Genomic DNA, 15,836 nt, shown 5'->3' with positions numbered 1-15,836 from the left:
TTGAGCTAGATAATGACTGCAATAGTGATAACATGGAGTGCCAAAGTCACAGGAGATTGTAGTGAAGGTGGAATTTGAAAGAAAAGCTTTGACCATTGAACAGAAATGTAGGGATAAAACCAGCTATCACCACAGTGATTACTAACTCTCCGTCACCTGGAAAACAGCTTTATTTCCTAACCAAAATACCAATTGCTAAGTTTCCTGACATGACAAATGCTTGCTGAAATATCCAGCTGTGGCTCAGTTTCCTCCCAACACCTGAATCTCAGCAGTGCGGCCTCAAGCATGCTCCTTGCTGCTAGAGGTTAGCAGATAACAGAGTTGTAGGGAATGGAGGATCCACGTTCTGCCAGCAAGAGTGTGCATTTTTGTACTCATCTGATGTGAAGCTCCCTCCATACGTGAGAAGCAAGTGGACAAAGCCAAATGGGAATTTGACCAAACAGGAAGGAATGCACTCATTTTGGAGGCGACGGAGGCTGGTGACATGATCTTGTAGTCTAAGATTGCCTTTCAGGCAGGTGTAGTGTGTTTAGGAGTCATCAACCTGAATATCTGCAGTCACCACTCGAGACAGAACTCTGAAGTGCGCCCACGCCGGGAGCTTGCCCGGCCTCATCCACGTACATTTCCAATCAGTGACGCTGCTTGCAAACGGGAAAATATTGCCGCTCAGATTCCGCGGGGCAGGGCACGCTGTACGGGAGAGGGACAAAAGGCAGCGTTCGGCATCCCTCCATCCGCCCGCAGCTGGGAGAGGAAGGGCACGGTGCCGGCCAAGCCGAGCCCGCCCCCAGCCCTGCCCGCCTCGCAGCCTCCCGCTGCCATCCTTCCCCCCCAGCCCACCTCTCGGGGCGTGACGTGGGGCGGCGGGCGATAAAAGGGCTCCGGGGAGGGGGGTGGGGGGAACGGAAGAACCGCGTCGCCGGAGCCGCCGTGGGTTGAGGTGGGGCCGGACAGCGGCACCATGGCTCAGTCCGTGTGGGGCTACGACAGCGAGAACGGTGAGGGGCAGCGCGGCGGTGGGCAGGGCTCGGGGTCTGCTGGCTTCTTTCAGGATGAAATGCCCGGGTGAGATGGGGGTGACCCGTTGGGGCTGGGGGTCACGCAGCCCGGCCGGAGGTGTCGGTGACCATCCCTTGTGTTTCTACCAGGACCTGAGCGCTGGCATGAGAACTACCCCATGGCCAAAGGAGACAAGCAGTCGCCCATTGAGATCAACAGCAAAGACGTGCGGCACGACTCTTCTCTTTCTTCTTGGCATGCCAGTTACGATCCCGGGGCAGCTAAAACCATCCTGAACAACGGGCGGACCTGCAGGGTTGTCTTTGATGACACTTTTGATAGATCAGGTCAGCTTCTGTTTTGCCTTTGGGGGGATAGAAAGAATGAAGGTTTGTGAAGTGCTCGGAATCAAAGCTTCCCACAATAAGCAGCCCACACAAAAGAAGACTTTTGTATAGGTGAGGTAGTCCTAGCACTTATTTTGGTGCGTCTTGCCATGTTTAGGTTATAAAACAGGTTGGACAGGGGCTGCAGCTGCACAGACAGCCGTAAGCAGATCCAGTGGGGAAGGCAGGCTCCTAGCAGCAGCCAGCACTACTGCATTCCCCGTGTAACCTTCAGCATGGACACAGAAGGCCCAGGTGTTGTGTAAAGTGAGAAAACTTCATCCAGAAGTGTTTCATGCATTGTCTTAGACACTTTGAAAACAAAAAAACTGATACATTGCCATAGACTGATGTTGATTTCTTCTGTTTGGTTCAAGCACTCACAGTCAGGTTGGTGATTGCTCTATTCAGCCATGAGGTTATTTCAGTTTCTAGGAGTTTCAGTGTCCCAGTGTATTTGAGCATTTGGACACTGTGGTTGTTCTTTCTCAGGAAGTTATCTCATCCATACTCATGTTCTTCTGCATGCTTGTCCTCATCTTTGGTTTCCTCTGGCTACTTTTTCTAGTTCTGAAAACATCGCTGCTGTTTTACCATTAAATCACAGTAGTCAGCCTTTTAATCTGGAACTTATCTTGCCAAATGTCACCTACATCATTTTGGACTGAGCAGCTACCCAAAACTGAGGTTTTACTGACTGTTCCAGGTAGGAGAAATGGAGGTGGTTAAATCACAAATGCATTTACCATTACCTATAAGAATCTGCAAGGAGTTATTTGCTTGAATGCAAAAGGAAGCATCCCTTGCTGTTTATGGCCTTGTCTTCTCTTGATGGTCTGTGCTTTCGTTTGCTAATTCTCACTGCACAACGTGTACAAGCACTTCTGTCCCCATCTCATGCACATGTGCTACTTCTTCCTGCATCAAAAGTCCTGAACCCAGAGCTTACACTTCTCAAGACAGTTAAGTTCTTTTAAACCCTTCTCTTCAGCCTTTTCAGTCTGTAAAGAAACTCAGTGCAACTTGCAAATGTTTTGAATCTAATGCAGTAGCAGCTTAACATCAGGACAAGCTTAATATTGCATATCTTTATATACTATATGGAATAGTGTTTTTATAGTATGTGTAAACTGAGAAGAAATGTAAAATGAGAAGAATATAATCTGAAAACAGGTGCAACAGTGTTATTTCATAGAACAAAGCAAGTGAACAGAACCCAAAGCTCACAGTGCCTGTTTAAGCAAAATGCCATAGGTGTTTGCAGAATTTTTTCCTGTGTGAACTGCAGGACTACATCTGTATGTTCAAAAGGAAGTAACTGAATACAGTTAAGTGGAAATAGAGTTGTCATCAAACTTCTGTCACCAACAGAGTGCTATGAAAGCATTACTCCTACTTTAAGTATGCAGCATGCAAACTACACAGCTTAATGACCACGATCATGTACTTTGAGTGGCAATTCCAAAGTTCTGGAAGAGTTTCAATTCTTTTGACACAAACTTTGACATTTGAGTTGATTCTTTTCCCTGTATTTTGCAGAAGTCTGAAAAGCTATGAGGTGGCATTGCTATTTGATTGAGAGACCGGTCTTGCACCTGTTAAGTTAAACTGTTCAAAACTAGATTCCAAAACTATATCAGCACATAGTTCTGAATGCAAAACAGGCGGCAGCAGTCAAAGTGAAAAATAAATTCACAGTGCCATATAATTTGAAGACATCTCAAGAGAATGCAATATTGATCTGGCCTCTAGCAAGAAAGAAAACTGTGTTATTTTCCACTGTATGTTTTCTGCATCAGCTTTGATGGTATTTGTACTGGAATTCTGTTGTTAGTAAGCTATTTAATTAAGGAAATACATCTGCAGTATTTTGAAAGGTTACAATCACTATTGTTTATTCTGATGAGCTCATTGTTTCCTAGACTCCCTCGTTTGCCATTACAGCTAACAGTTATTGTTCCACATCTCACAGATAGAATCCAAACCATTTAGGACATGGACCATCTCTTTGTCATGTATTTTTGTAGTGCTTTAATATTCATTACTGATGTTTCTATACAGAGGCTTCAGGCAAATAATAAACTACGTTTTTGTTATGAAATAGAATACTCTTTCACAATAATTGTATAAGATGGATACCACGGCACAAATCTTTGCAGATTACTAACAGCTGAAATATTTAGGAGGATGCTCAAGAAGTTGTCTGCCCAGGGAATTGTGTTGGGGAAAGTCCCTGATTTGGTCAAGAAGGGTGCAGCCCTTGGCATAGTCCTTCCTGCCTGTCCTGTAAATCGTCTTCCCTCCATTCCCTTCCCTCCCCATTATCTCTGTTCTGCTGGAATCCCAGTGTTCCTGTTACTAACTTTTCTGCAGGCTGTTGCAGAAACTCCTTTCCTGGAGGTTTGTCTATTTGGAATCAAATACATTGTTTGACAGCTCTAAAGAGCCACAGGAAAAGTGATATTTTCAAAAACACTTGCTGCCTTCATTTGTTGGCTTCCATGATGGCAACAGCTGAGCTCGGTAGGCACAGATCCAGTTTTAATTAGAAAAAGAAACCTAGTTTTAAGAACACCTTTATTTATTTATTTATTTATTTATTTATTTTTTTTAGAGAGGTTTACAGACCATTACGAGGTTCCCTTTCCATGTGCTGCACAGTATCTGAGCTTTGGAAAGTGCTATTTGTAAGAAGCCACTGCTAAGTGAGTTTGTAACTCTGGTATTGATTTAGCTTGTAAATGTAGGTTGAACACCCTAATTCACCTCCTGAAAGAAAGTTCCTGCCTTACATTGGTTCCAGTGTAAAATGGCCAGAAAATACTTTTAAGAATTGAGGCTGTGGAGTCTATGCCCTGTTCTTCCTATATTCAAAAGTGAAATAAGAAAAATAATATTGTGATATATTACGTCTTCCACTGAAGTTTCTCTACAGTATTTAGTTAGTTACAGTAATTTATGTATTACCAACTCAAAATATAAGAAGAGTGCGTGCCTAAAACTTGAAGCAGTGCTTTGTTTCTGTCCTCCATCCCCTGTCAACGGCTATGACACATGACAACTAAAAAGAGAAACTGCAAAGTTAAACCTTTTGCTCTGTGCTGAGTGCATCTGTATATATTCCAACACATATGATATCAAAGATAAATTTGACACCATTAGATACAGGAGATTTTAAATATGTTAACTTTGAACTTCAAAGCTATTGTTAGAAGTCCAAACTTGAATGCAATTTACACGAGGTCTTCTGGCATTGCTGTTGTGAGCTGCATTATCAGTTTTCCGTGTAAGGGAACACATTTCATTCCTGTGTTAGGTAATGAAGGAGAAATATATTTGAAAGCTTATCCTATAAGCAGTCCCCACTCAAAGAAATCCTCAAGCTGAAAGAGCAGATATGGTGTTTTGCAAGTCAGAGTTTATGTGAACTGCTGATATGTGGTGAGCATGATTTGCCTAAGAACATCAGAAACGGTGGCTTCTTTGTTTCTTTGGTGGTGTGGCCAAATGCAGACTAAAGTATTTGATTGCTCAAGAACACTTAATTCATTTGAGCTCAACTTTCTTCTTATCCTTCACTGAAAAAAGAAAAAAAAAAGATTATTTTCTTGGAAGCCTCCAAGTTTAGAATGACTGAATTTTAACAAGTGTGCAGGTCTTACTCTGTAGGTATGTTTCACAGCACTTTCCGAACCACTTCACAACAGGCCATTTTCTTGAAAAGAAACAGCTATGAATACCATCCCTCTCTGTCCACAACAGGAGCTGTAAGGCACCCCAGAGGAAAAAGGTTTGCTGGGCAGCTGAGTTTTGATTCTGTTCTTGTTGTATGGCAGCTTGTACAGTTTGCAATTCAAGTAGTACTTGTCCTGAGTTATACAGAACTCAGCCCAGTCTTACACACTGGTGAGTACTGTGGCTCTTGCTGCGACCAGCTGGATTTACAGACTTGCTACATGTACCTGCAAGGTACATGTCCCCATATGGTGAACGTGTGTCCCCCCATGTAGCAGGCTGGCACTGATGCAGGTTATCACTTGCAGTGCTGAGAGGTGGGCCGCTCACAGGAGCCTACAGGCTGCGACAGCTTCACTTGCACTGGGGTTCCGCTGATGACCATGGCTCTGAGCATGTTATAGATGGGGTGAAATATGCAGCAGAGGTAGGAATTATTTTTAATAGTAGTGTTCAGTACTAACTGGAATGTGATTATGCATTCAAATGGATTAACAGATTAACCATTCTTACACAGCTGTCCTTTGATTTTTTTTCTCTAAAATCTGCTTTACTCATAATTTGTTCATGAAACCTATGAATATTCATTGTTGTGCAGTGGGATTTGTTGTGTCTGGCAACAAACATATCTTTGCAAGTATATACTAACGTGACATTTGATTCACTGAGAGAGAGATTTTTTTTTTCTTTTTGCAGAATGTTTAAAAAATATTCAGGGTGAAGTGATTTCCAAATAGAAAGCTCTGTTTTCTGCTGATTTTTTTTTTTGTCTGTTAGTAATTTCTAGAATAATTCCTACTACTAAGTTAGTTTCAGGAGGCATTACTAATGACCAGAAAATCTGGTTAAAAGTGTATTTAATAAGCTGATGTTTAAAACTGAATCTACTTTAAAGCTGATTAGGACTGGTAGAGTACCTTCGATTTGCTTACAACACTTAACAAAACTCTGTATCTAATTTCTGGAACTAAAGTATAGAGGTACTTGAGTCGTTACTTTCTACATATAAACTACGTTGCCAATACTGTCCAAAGTTGCTAAAATTAAGGACTGTTTCAGGCCCTGAAGACTCCTCCAGTTAATAAATATGAATGAATTCACTAGTGGTGCTAGTGAATTACTAGCGAGTGTTACTTCCTTTCTCCATCTCATCTGAGAATAGTCTAACAATATGTACACAGATAAAGACTGCAGCAATGATTTTATACACATAACTCATCCTTTAGATGCAGAGCTTTCAGGGGCTCTCACACCTATCATAGGATAAAATTCTGGCAGAATTTTTACAGGATCAGCGTGCACATACATCGCTGAGATGACTGTGAACGATGTTTCTTGTTGTTCTCTTTTTTTCCTCTATTCCTCAGCCACAGCCAAACTGCATTAATATTCTACTTTCGGTGGCTGACTAAACAAATTCTGCTTCTTCACGACAAGACAAGGGAAGGATGCCTGAAAAGTATGGAAATATTGCCAGGATGTGGCCAAAGATGTGTGTCTTCTCTCCCTTTATCCTTAGCAATTATATCTTTGTTCTCAAGGGAAAAGAAACAGCAACACATACATTTCATTTTGTTATTAGAGAAATAAAATAGAATGCTGTGCTTAATAAATAAATAAATAAACCTGCTAAAGATTTGCATTCAGGGTATGCACCAAAATCTGACTTTGTACAGTATTATGTTCCAGACATGGCGTATTTTGTGATTCCGGAGGCACTGGAGATTTTCTCGAAGGAGATATAAAACTTGAAGTATATAATGAAAGTACAATATTGCTGAAAGGAGAAATGAGAAAGAAAAGCTGAGTTAGAATCTCTATTGCTCTCTGGTATGATGTGCAGACAGTAGTAAGAGATGCAAAGCAATATCAAATGTACTGGATAGAACCCAGTGTAAATCCTTGAGGTGATATCTGCATAACCTGAAGATCTAAAAATCTGCTTGTGTGAAGTGCATGTCAGTAGGTGTTTTATGCACTGCACATATGCATGTCACATGCTTGGGCTGAACTGTTTATAATTGGATTGTCTGACATACTTTTAAAAGGTATTTCCTTTCCTTCATGCTTCAGTTAAATGCAAGCTGATGTTTTTAGAAAGTGTGAGCACATGGAAGCATGGGAAAATAGTTTTTCATGTCCTTAATATAATGTAAGGTTAATTAATGTAAGGTTGCAGTACTGCATTGTTGGCGTTTTTTTGCATTTACAACTGAAGTGTTACTGATTTTTAGTTACACCTGGTACACTGGAATCCAAAACATGGCAATTTTGCTGGAGCTCTGAAACAACCTGATGGTGTGGCTGTTGTGGGCGTATTTCTGAAAGTAAGTGACAAATATTCAGTCTTTGTATAATTTCTGTATTTTTCAATCTTTTACAATTATTTATCCCTGATTTATATAATTTTACAGGAAGACATTCAAAGTGTTGCTCAGGCTGGGTTCACATCTCCTTGGGTCCTTTAGATTCCATGCACTGTTACATTCAGAGCAAACTTAAGATACCATTTATGACACTAGTGGTGAATATCACAGTAGTACTGAACAAGGTACACACAGCTTCCAAGGGCACTTGCTGACTTAATCCCTGATAGCTGCTCAGCTCTCTGCTGTGATTTGTACTGAGTGAGGAAAGTGAGTCAGAAAGGTTACGTTGACTGAGTAACTTCTTGGTGTCCTATTGAACCCTACATGAGTTGGGAGTCAAAAGGAATTCAAGGAGCCTGCTCCAAAAGACTAACTGAAAGAATTGATGATAAAAGGAGCTCATTGCACCTTTTAACCTTGAAATACAGCAGGTTAATAAAAATATTGCAATATTGGTATTTTATAATTGATTTTGTTAATAAACAGGAAGGGAGGAAGGGAGGGAGGAAGGAAGGAAGGAATCCTGTTATCAAATCTGCAGGTGGTCTAGAACACTGAGAAACACCAACAGGCAAAAATCTGATTAGGATAATTCACACAATCTTCAGATTATGTGGTTATCACATATCTGCAACTCCAGCATGGTGTCAGAAAATAGCTCCTCTTTTACTTCCTCATCACTACTAAGTTGCATTCATACAAATACAGCAAGTGGACGTAATTCATTTTGTCAGTGTCTCTAGACAGATGAAATTATTATTTTAATTCTGCTATACTGTAAAGCAGCTTGACTTCTTGAAGTTAGTTTAAACTGATAGTGATAGAATTTCAGCATCTGTTCTTGACTGAGTATATCCTTTGGTAATTCTTCCTTTATAATCTCTTTTTATTTATTCTGGTTTAAAACTTCATCTTTTCAAACACAAGTTACAGAGTTATATTGAGTTCCTACTGGTCTTGCTAAGAACAGCTAAAAAGACCACAGAAGTAACTTCCCTGGCTTCTTTGCCTGTTTCCTTCTTGCTCTTCAGTGTAGGAATCATTGCTTTGCTCTGGGTTTATCATGTCCTGTGATCAGAACAGTTTGAATTATCTCCTGAATAACTGAATTTTACCTGTTTTTGGAAAAAGATGTGGCAATAAAATCATGTCCCTTCCATACTGTATTCTTCTTGGATGCAGAGCCACATTTTTGCAGATGCTGAGTATCATGAGCATAAGCAATAGAGTGACACCAAAGCTTTAAAATATGTCTTACATGAAGTCTGATGTGACAACAGATGCATTGTGGAATATTTTGTGTCTGCAGAAGCAGTCTACTCTTCAGACTACCACCATTTCAGTGAACATCATACAACTCACAGTGGTTGTGGGTTGCTTTCAGAGCATGAGCCTAGGACTGGAGGGCTCAGCAGGATCTGGATGACACCATCTGGATGCAGTTTGTTGCTCAGACAGTGAGAGATGCCCAGTAGAGTCTTAAAACACATTTTTGAATGGCAAAGCCAGTTACTTGAGTCTGCCTTTCTTTATGTTTTTTTTAACATACATAATTTTGTACTTATATCTGCCTTTATCTGATGCTCTGACATTACTGCTACCTAACTTAAAAATGTGATGTATGGAACTTCTTTTATATACTGTGGAACATGATGAAAGAATACAGTACTGTTGCTTTACATTACAGGTTGGAAAAACTCCCAAACCAGAAATGAAGAGAATTCTTGAAGAAATTGATAACATAAAGACCAAGGTATTAAAACAATCTTTTGTATTATAATGCAATTGAAAAGCAACAGAAACAAAAATCAGAAATTGAGATTCATTCTTTTTCGCATTGTTCTGGTAACTAACATTAGCAGCAGAGGTGATTGGTCTGGGGAGTGGGTCACTTCATTAATCATGTAATTCTCCACTTCTGTAATTATTCCTGCTGTTGTAGAGGATGTTTTTCGGACCTTGCAGGCATTGTCGATCCAGCATAAATAGATGCATACCTAAGGACAGAGTTCCATACTTAGTACATAAATAAAAGTGCAGAAGAGAGTCCTTTGAAGGGAAAGATCATCACTATTTCTATTGTTACTTAACATCATTATATAACATCAACCTAACTCCTAGGTACACATTCGCATTGTACTTCTTGATAAGCTTCACGACTCTTATGATGCTAAAAGGAAAAGTTTTAACTAATGTTGAATATAATGCCAGATTAATAGGACTCAATTTTACAAACTTTGTATGCATTTTCTTCCAAATTTAGAAGAATTTCTTGCGTTTACTTTAAGCATGTACACAGTGCCATTGATGCACGGATCAGAATCTGAAATCTGTTATCTACTAAATCAGTGTTAATCAATTTTCATTTTTCAGCCTTTTCTTAGTCTTCATATACAATTTATTTCTTTCTCCTGGAGAATTGAATGTCATTTTTTTGCCCTACCCTTTTCTCCTCCTACTTTGTCTAATAATATCATAATATAGTTTCAGCTTTTATAACCTCTGTGTCAATTTTTGTCCATTTACATGCAGAAGATTTACATATCACAGGTGATAAAAAGTTTATAAATTAGCACTGTAGCATATAGTGACAACAAGGTAGTAGTGATAAGTACTCCATTACATTCTATCCAAGACTGCCTATCTGGCAGAATTTATGACTTCTATCAGAAAAACATATCCTACAGATATTTTATGATTTAGATTTGGAAAAGGAAACACTCCAAGAAAAGCAGAGAAAAATGGATACATCTACAATCACTCACATCTTGCATTTTATTTCTCAAAGCTTTTTTCCCATTGTAACATATATTGTATCAAGACTGCTATTTTTCAGAACAGATTAGTAGATGGTATCATCAGTGTATTTATCTTGCATGCAGTCTCAATTGCTACAGTTTATTACAGGCAGAGGAGTTTCTTGGACACTGTACTGTATTTACTGAAAAGCACAATCTTTTGGGTGAAGTTATTTGCAAACTCATATTGAATTTGTCAGGAAGACACATTTGAAGTTTTGATGCTTTTCCTTCTGTCAGTATTTTCTACAAGGATGTGTGGAAAAGATTTCAGCTCCTCTTACTCTGCTTTGTATGATAATTCTTCATGCCTATCTTGAGAAGATTCTCCAACAGAGAAACAGAAATTCAGAAGAATTGGTTTTGCTTTCCAGAATTGGTTCCTAAATACGACCTTTGAGGTCCTTTTCAACTCAGGATGTTCTAAGATTCTATGAAATATCATCAGAAAACAAAATTTCCTTGTTTAGTTCTTGTTCCCCTGCAGTGGAGACAAGAAAATCTGATTATACTATTGTGCAGATATTCTCTTGAGTATCTGCTTTGATAGGGAAAGAAAAAAGCACAAAACTTTTTTTGAGAAATATTGTCTGGAATCATTCTGGTGATATTGACCAGTAGTGATAAGACACTCAAAGTCCTGTACTCTTCCAGGGAATATTTCAGTTTTTTTACTTTAGAAGTGTAACAATGCCAACAAAAGATTGAGTGTCACCACAGCAGTGTAAGAAGAGCATAATTTGGCACTATTGCCACTAACTTGGCCACTATTCTTTTGGATAAAAATGCTATTAGTGCCTGTGGTGCCCCAGTGCTAAACTTTTATAATGTTTATAATCCCAAATACATTTTTTGAGGGTGTAGGTAATAGGAAAATGCAACAATTGAATGTATTTTGGTCCTGCATAATTCAGATTGTAATTTCTCTTAATGTATTAATGGAGTAAAAAATCAGTTGTTACTTATCTCAGGGAAGATGCTTGACAAGAAGAAAAGGAGTTTGGTCTCCTTCATTCATCTTGAAATTTAAAAACACCAAACATTGCTGGTGTTTTTTTAATATGTATATCTCTAGAGTTACTGCAGAGATTTGTTTTTCCTTTCTGTAAGGGGAAAGAGGCTCCTTTTCATCACTTTGATCCATCAATTCTTTTCCCTAAATCTCGGGATTACTGGACCTACCATGGTTCATTCACGACACCCCCCTGTGAGGAATGCATCACCTGGATTCTCTTGAGGGAGCCCATTGAAGTCAGCCCGGACCAGGTAAATTCCAGCTAGTTCTGCTACCCCTTTACCAGTTCTCAGTAGTCTCAAACCATGTCAGTGTGATGATTTGCAAGCCATATGTTACCTTGCATTTTTTTTTTACAAGGAAAGCTTTAGCTGAAAGAGGTGAGAAGTTGCCTGCCAAAAGAGTTGAGCTGAATAAAACTGTGAAAGTGACTTTGAGAGTCAGAAGACAGAGAATGAAAAAAAATAAATAAACAAACATTAAAAAAAATCACTCGTTTGCAAGGATGTTGTCATTTAATTTGAGGCTATTCAGATTTGCAGGCTGAATTATTTATTTCTATTTTGTAAAGATGGGATAATGAAAAGACAGCTGTTGTACTGAGCTGACATATATTCAGTCTAGCTAATTTTTTTATACAACATGTGCAAGCTGATGATGCTTCTGAGATGATCTGTAATTTGAGAATACTGCTATCTGGATTCTAGGTTGGCCTTAGAAGTTGGTATGACTGTCATGGTAGTGGGACTCAAGCTTCTGTAGATTCTACTGTGAAAGAGTTTGTGTCCCAAATGTACAAGAAACAAAACACTTTAAGTATTCTTATTTCCTATCATGGATGCAACATGTTCTACACTCTCCTATTTTATGAATAAAATATATAGCAAGCCTGAAATTTCAGATTAATAATCCAATTGGCATACAATTCCCTGCCCTACCCCCCCCCAAAAAGAAAAAAATAATTCTGAAGACCAGCTATTGCATCCTCCTTCATGGATGGCCATATTTCCACAAGAGATCTGACTGAAGTTCAGCTCCAATAGGGCTGCAAGGAGCCCCTACTCTTGTTTGACATTGTGAGTGCGGCTCAGGTGAAAATCCAAAAGAAGCCCAGGCAAGGATCAAAAGATCCATTGATGAAGACTGTGAAGATCCAGAGAAACTGTGCTAGCTGTTGGGCTACAGAGATCTCTACCAGTAATCTTTACTGGTAATTTTAGTGACTGTATAAAAAAAAATTCCTCTTCTGCTTCAGTTTGTTCTAGGCATCGAGGTGCAATTTCCAGATGAATTTACATGGACTTTTTAACTTTTCTTCCTTGCAGATGGCAAGGCTCCGTAGCCTTTCCAAGAATGGTGAGAATGAGCCCATGTGCCCACTGGTTGATAACTGGCGCCCACTTCAGCCTGTGAAGGGCAGGATTGTGAGAGCCTCGTTCAAGTAAAGCTCTATGGAACCCGAGAGAGAAAATCCCTGTATCCTAAAGTGTAGTTAGTTTTTGTCCTCTACTGGATAAAAGATCTGTGTTTCTCAGCTTAAAATTATGAGTGGCAAAACTGAATCTGTCTCTTAAAGCAGAAAAAATAGTCGATACAAATGCAATTACTAACCTTAAGGAGGAAATGTGAGATACGTGTTCCTTGACCACAAGTGCTTTAGCATCTGTGATAGTGTCATTTCTCTGCCATGTGGTCTTGAAGAAAAATAGGCTCATATCAATATTTAAAATGAATTTCAAAGGAAACAGAGGTGAAAAAATAAACCAGTAGTTCAGGAAAGTAGATGTAGCTGAGAGTCAAACAGTACATGAACAGGTGGTAAAATGCCCGCTCCCTACAGCATCCACTGTAGAGATCCTCTTTAGATATCCCACCTCCAGGGTGAATATCCAAAGAATAAATTCATCTCTAACATACCATGTTTTTTCCTTCCCTTTCTTGTACACAGTTTGTTACCCAGGATAGTATTCTGGGAATGTAACTGGGAGTCTTCAGCTTTTGCATGTGAAGAAGAAAAAAGATATCTTGCTGTCATTTGTTGCCTTGGCTGTGACCTGCTGCTGCCCATTATCTTTCTTTGTTTCACTGCTACTGTTACTTCACCCGTCCAGCCACAGAGCACTGCTGATATCATGCTGCTATAGTGCAGGACTTTAGTTTGCTAAGAGGGAAGAGCCTTACTGCTGCTATTCTGCTAGTATGTGTCCAGATTATGCACTTTTGCCTTTGATGCTCTGCTTGTTGGGTTGTTGGGTTTTTTTGTTTTTTTTTTTTGTTGTTGTTTTGGCATCTTAGTTTACATATTAACAGTTTCACCTTTTAGGGTTTTTATTGAATATGGAGAGAGCCTTTGCTGATGACTCGTGTCATTTGTCTCCTCTACTACTGAAAAACCACCTAAGTGTTTACTGTAACTTTGCATGGTTGGAGGCAATGTGGAATCTGTTTAGACTTCTCACTTTTGAGGGAGGCAGTTCAGCTGGCACGTATGAAGCTTCTGGATTCTCTGTCTTCCTCTAACTTATCAATAGGTGGCAGAGAGAGAGTTCTTCTGGAGATATTGCAACAAACATCTTCACAACAGTTTACATAAGGAATATGTCTACATTTGAAAAAAGCAGGGATACAAGTAGCTGAAATGAGAACTCCCCAGTTATCTTTTACTATTTCACTTTTCACCTTCACTAGAAAGAGAGGTGTCCCGACAATGAATCAACGACTAGGCCAACATTGGCCACATTCTGTTATTACCAGCACAATTCAATGAGAATTCAGGAATGAATCTGAAGGTGGAGTTTGGCCCTTTGTATTTAGAAATTTTCAAGGAATTTCTGAATTCCCACTGAGACTTAATATTTCAGTTTATTAGAATCTACCTTGCTTAGTATAAAGCAATTTTATTTTAATAACCAAGCTAGCAGAACTAACATATTGATTGAATCCTGTTTACAAATGTTTTGGCATTTGTCAGGTCAGTTTTTGATTTTAGGTGTGCAACGCTTGGAACAGCATTAATTTTCAGAGACTCTTAGATCTTCAAACTATACATCTCAAAACAAAAATATTTCTACAGAAAGTTCATAAGCAACTTTTTATTGTCTACTATACTATGTCTTACATGTAAAATTTTTTGCAGTTGATCTGAGTGTTCAGAAAATTTCTACACAAATAACTGAGACAAGAATTTGAGCCTTTCTACCTAAAAGCTGTTGACTGCGATGTTTTAATTTCTTGTTATTGGAGCAGTAAAACAGGATTAGTTGTCTGCACTTTGATTAACAGCTTTTGTGTCTTCAGAGAACCAATAAATTGACTTACATAAGAAATTGATTCTTTTGTTTTGTTTTGTTTTTTCTAATAGAGAGTGATGATAGAAAGTAACAAGATCTTACTAGAACACCTTGCTACTGTTTTCTTTGATGGGTATGCTTGTGCTACAGGGATGGACACATTCTAGTAACTGCCTTTTCATCTGTTGGGATTTGGTTTAATTTTCCAACATGATTTCTGTAGACCCAATCAGACAGATTCTCAAAAACATGAGACATGAGGTAAAATACATTTATATCAGAACAAAATCACTTATCCTATGCTTTCAGGTACAAAAAAAGTGTTAATTTTTTTTTCTTGTCTGTACACAAATACTGTCATATCTTTCCAAGGTCATAGATTCATGTATGAATATCACTAACCAGAATTTTAATTGTGCATTCTTGCAAGTACACTGATCAATGAGCTGAATATTTTTATCATTTTGAACTTTCCTGATTCATTTGTACTTTAAGTACATAAAGTAAAACTTTTAAAGTGAAATGATATCTTTGTTGCCCTGCCACTATGCAGTTGCTACCCACACGTTGGATGCCCTGTTTGTCTGTTTCCTCTGCTGCTTTTTGACTGGCAGAATAGACAGAGATGTATCTGCTATTGGCACAGCAGCTGTGGTTCAAACACCGAACACATGCTTTCTCTATTGGCACAGAGGAAAATCCTGTCTGAAACATGTATTATTCCCCCATGAATCTGCTGTTATTCCATTCTGTCTTAAGCTTGTCAGTATCATAGCAAATGTGCTTTAGATTGTGTCATGTAAAAAATGCATAGTTTCATTCCATTGCATTTCTTACTTTGGTGGACAGTATTGATACTGATAACTTTGGCAACAAAACAGTAGTATGTTTGGTGTACTCTTGGTGCTGCTACCTCACCTATCTTAAACAGAGAAAAAAAGCCTCTGGGTACTGATGAATTAAATAAATTGTAAAAATCTCCTAATCAGTGTGGTGCACTAAATCCTTCATTACTTTTATGTATATAATGCATATATTAGTTTCAGCAGGGCAGGCAAATGATTTAAATAAATTATCATCTCTTAAGTTTTGGCAGATGAAAGCCTTGCAGTTTCTTACACCTCAACATAAGCAAATACTAGAGAATTAGAAGCTTATTTCTACCATTTCAAAGCTTTTTCTTATTGACTGAAATAATTTCCCACTAGCTGTGATCATTTTTTAGTTGGTTGTTC

The 15,836-nt window shown here is 38.8% G+C and overlaps 1 protein-coding gene across 1 annotated transcript; it reads left to right on the top strand.

The window, feature by feature from the left end:
* The first annotated feature begins 929 nt into the window (after positions 1-929).
* On the top strand, positions 930-13,320 carry LOC136058579 (carbonic anhydrase 3-like). Its single transcript, XM_065752133.1, has 7 exons — positions 930-1,007; positions 1,158-1,355; positions 5,438-5,556; positions 7,364-7,456; positions 9,186-9,251; positions 11,407-11,562; positions 12,637-13,320. Exons 1-7 carry the CDS (start codon positions 971-973, stop codon positions 12,754-12,756), a joined length of 789 nt encoding a protein of 262 aa, XP_065608205.1. The 5' UTR covers positions 930-970; the 3' UTR covers positions 12,757-13,320.
* Positions 13,321-15,836: the final 2,516 nt, after the last annotated feature.

Source organism: Cyrtonyx montezumae, unplaced genomic scaffold, assembly GCF_038088225.1.
Source record: "Cyrtonyx montezumae isolate F1298 unplaced genomic scaffold, pur_monq_1.0 scaffold_8, whole genome shotgun sequence".
In the NCBI taxonomy this organism is placed as follows: Eukaryota; Metazoa; Chordata; class Aves; order Galliformes; family Odontophoridae; genus Cyrtonyx; species Cyrtonyx montezumae.
The sequence above is the reverse complement of the archived record's forward strand: the minus strand, read 5'-3'. Positions and strand labels throughout refer to the sequence as shown.

Bases quoted from the DNA above. Each gene is read 5' to 3' on its own strand.
- LOC136058579 (XM_065752133.1), top strand. From the start codon at position 971: ATGGCTCAGTCCGTGTGGGGCTACGACAGCGAGAACG. The intron at 7,457-9,185 runs GTAAGTGACAAA...TTTACATTACAG, and splicing joins TTGTGGGCGTATTTCTGAAA to GTTGGAAAAACTCCCAAACC. The intron at 9,252-11,406 runs GTATTAAAACAA...CCTTTCTGTAAG, and splicing joins TTGATAACATAAAGACCAAG to GGGAAAGAGGCTCCTTTTCA.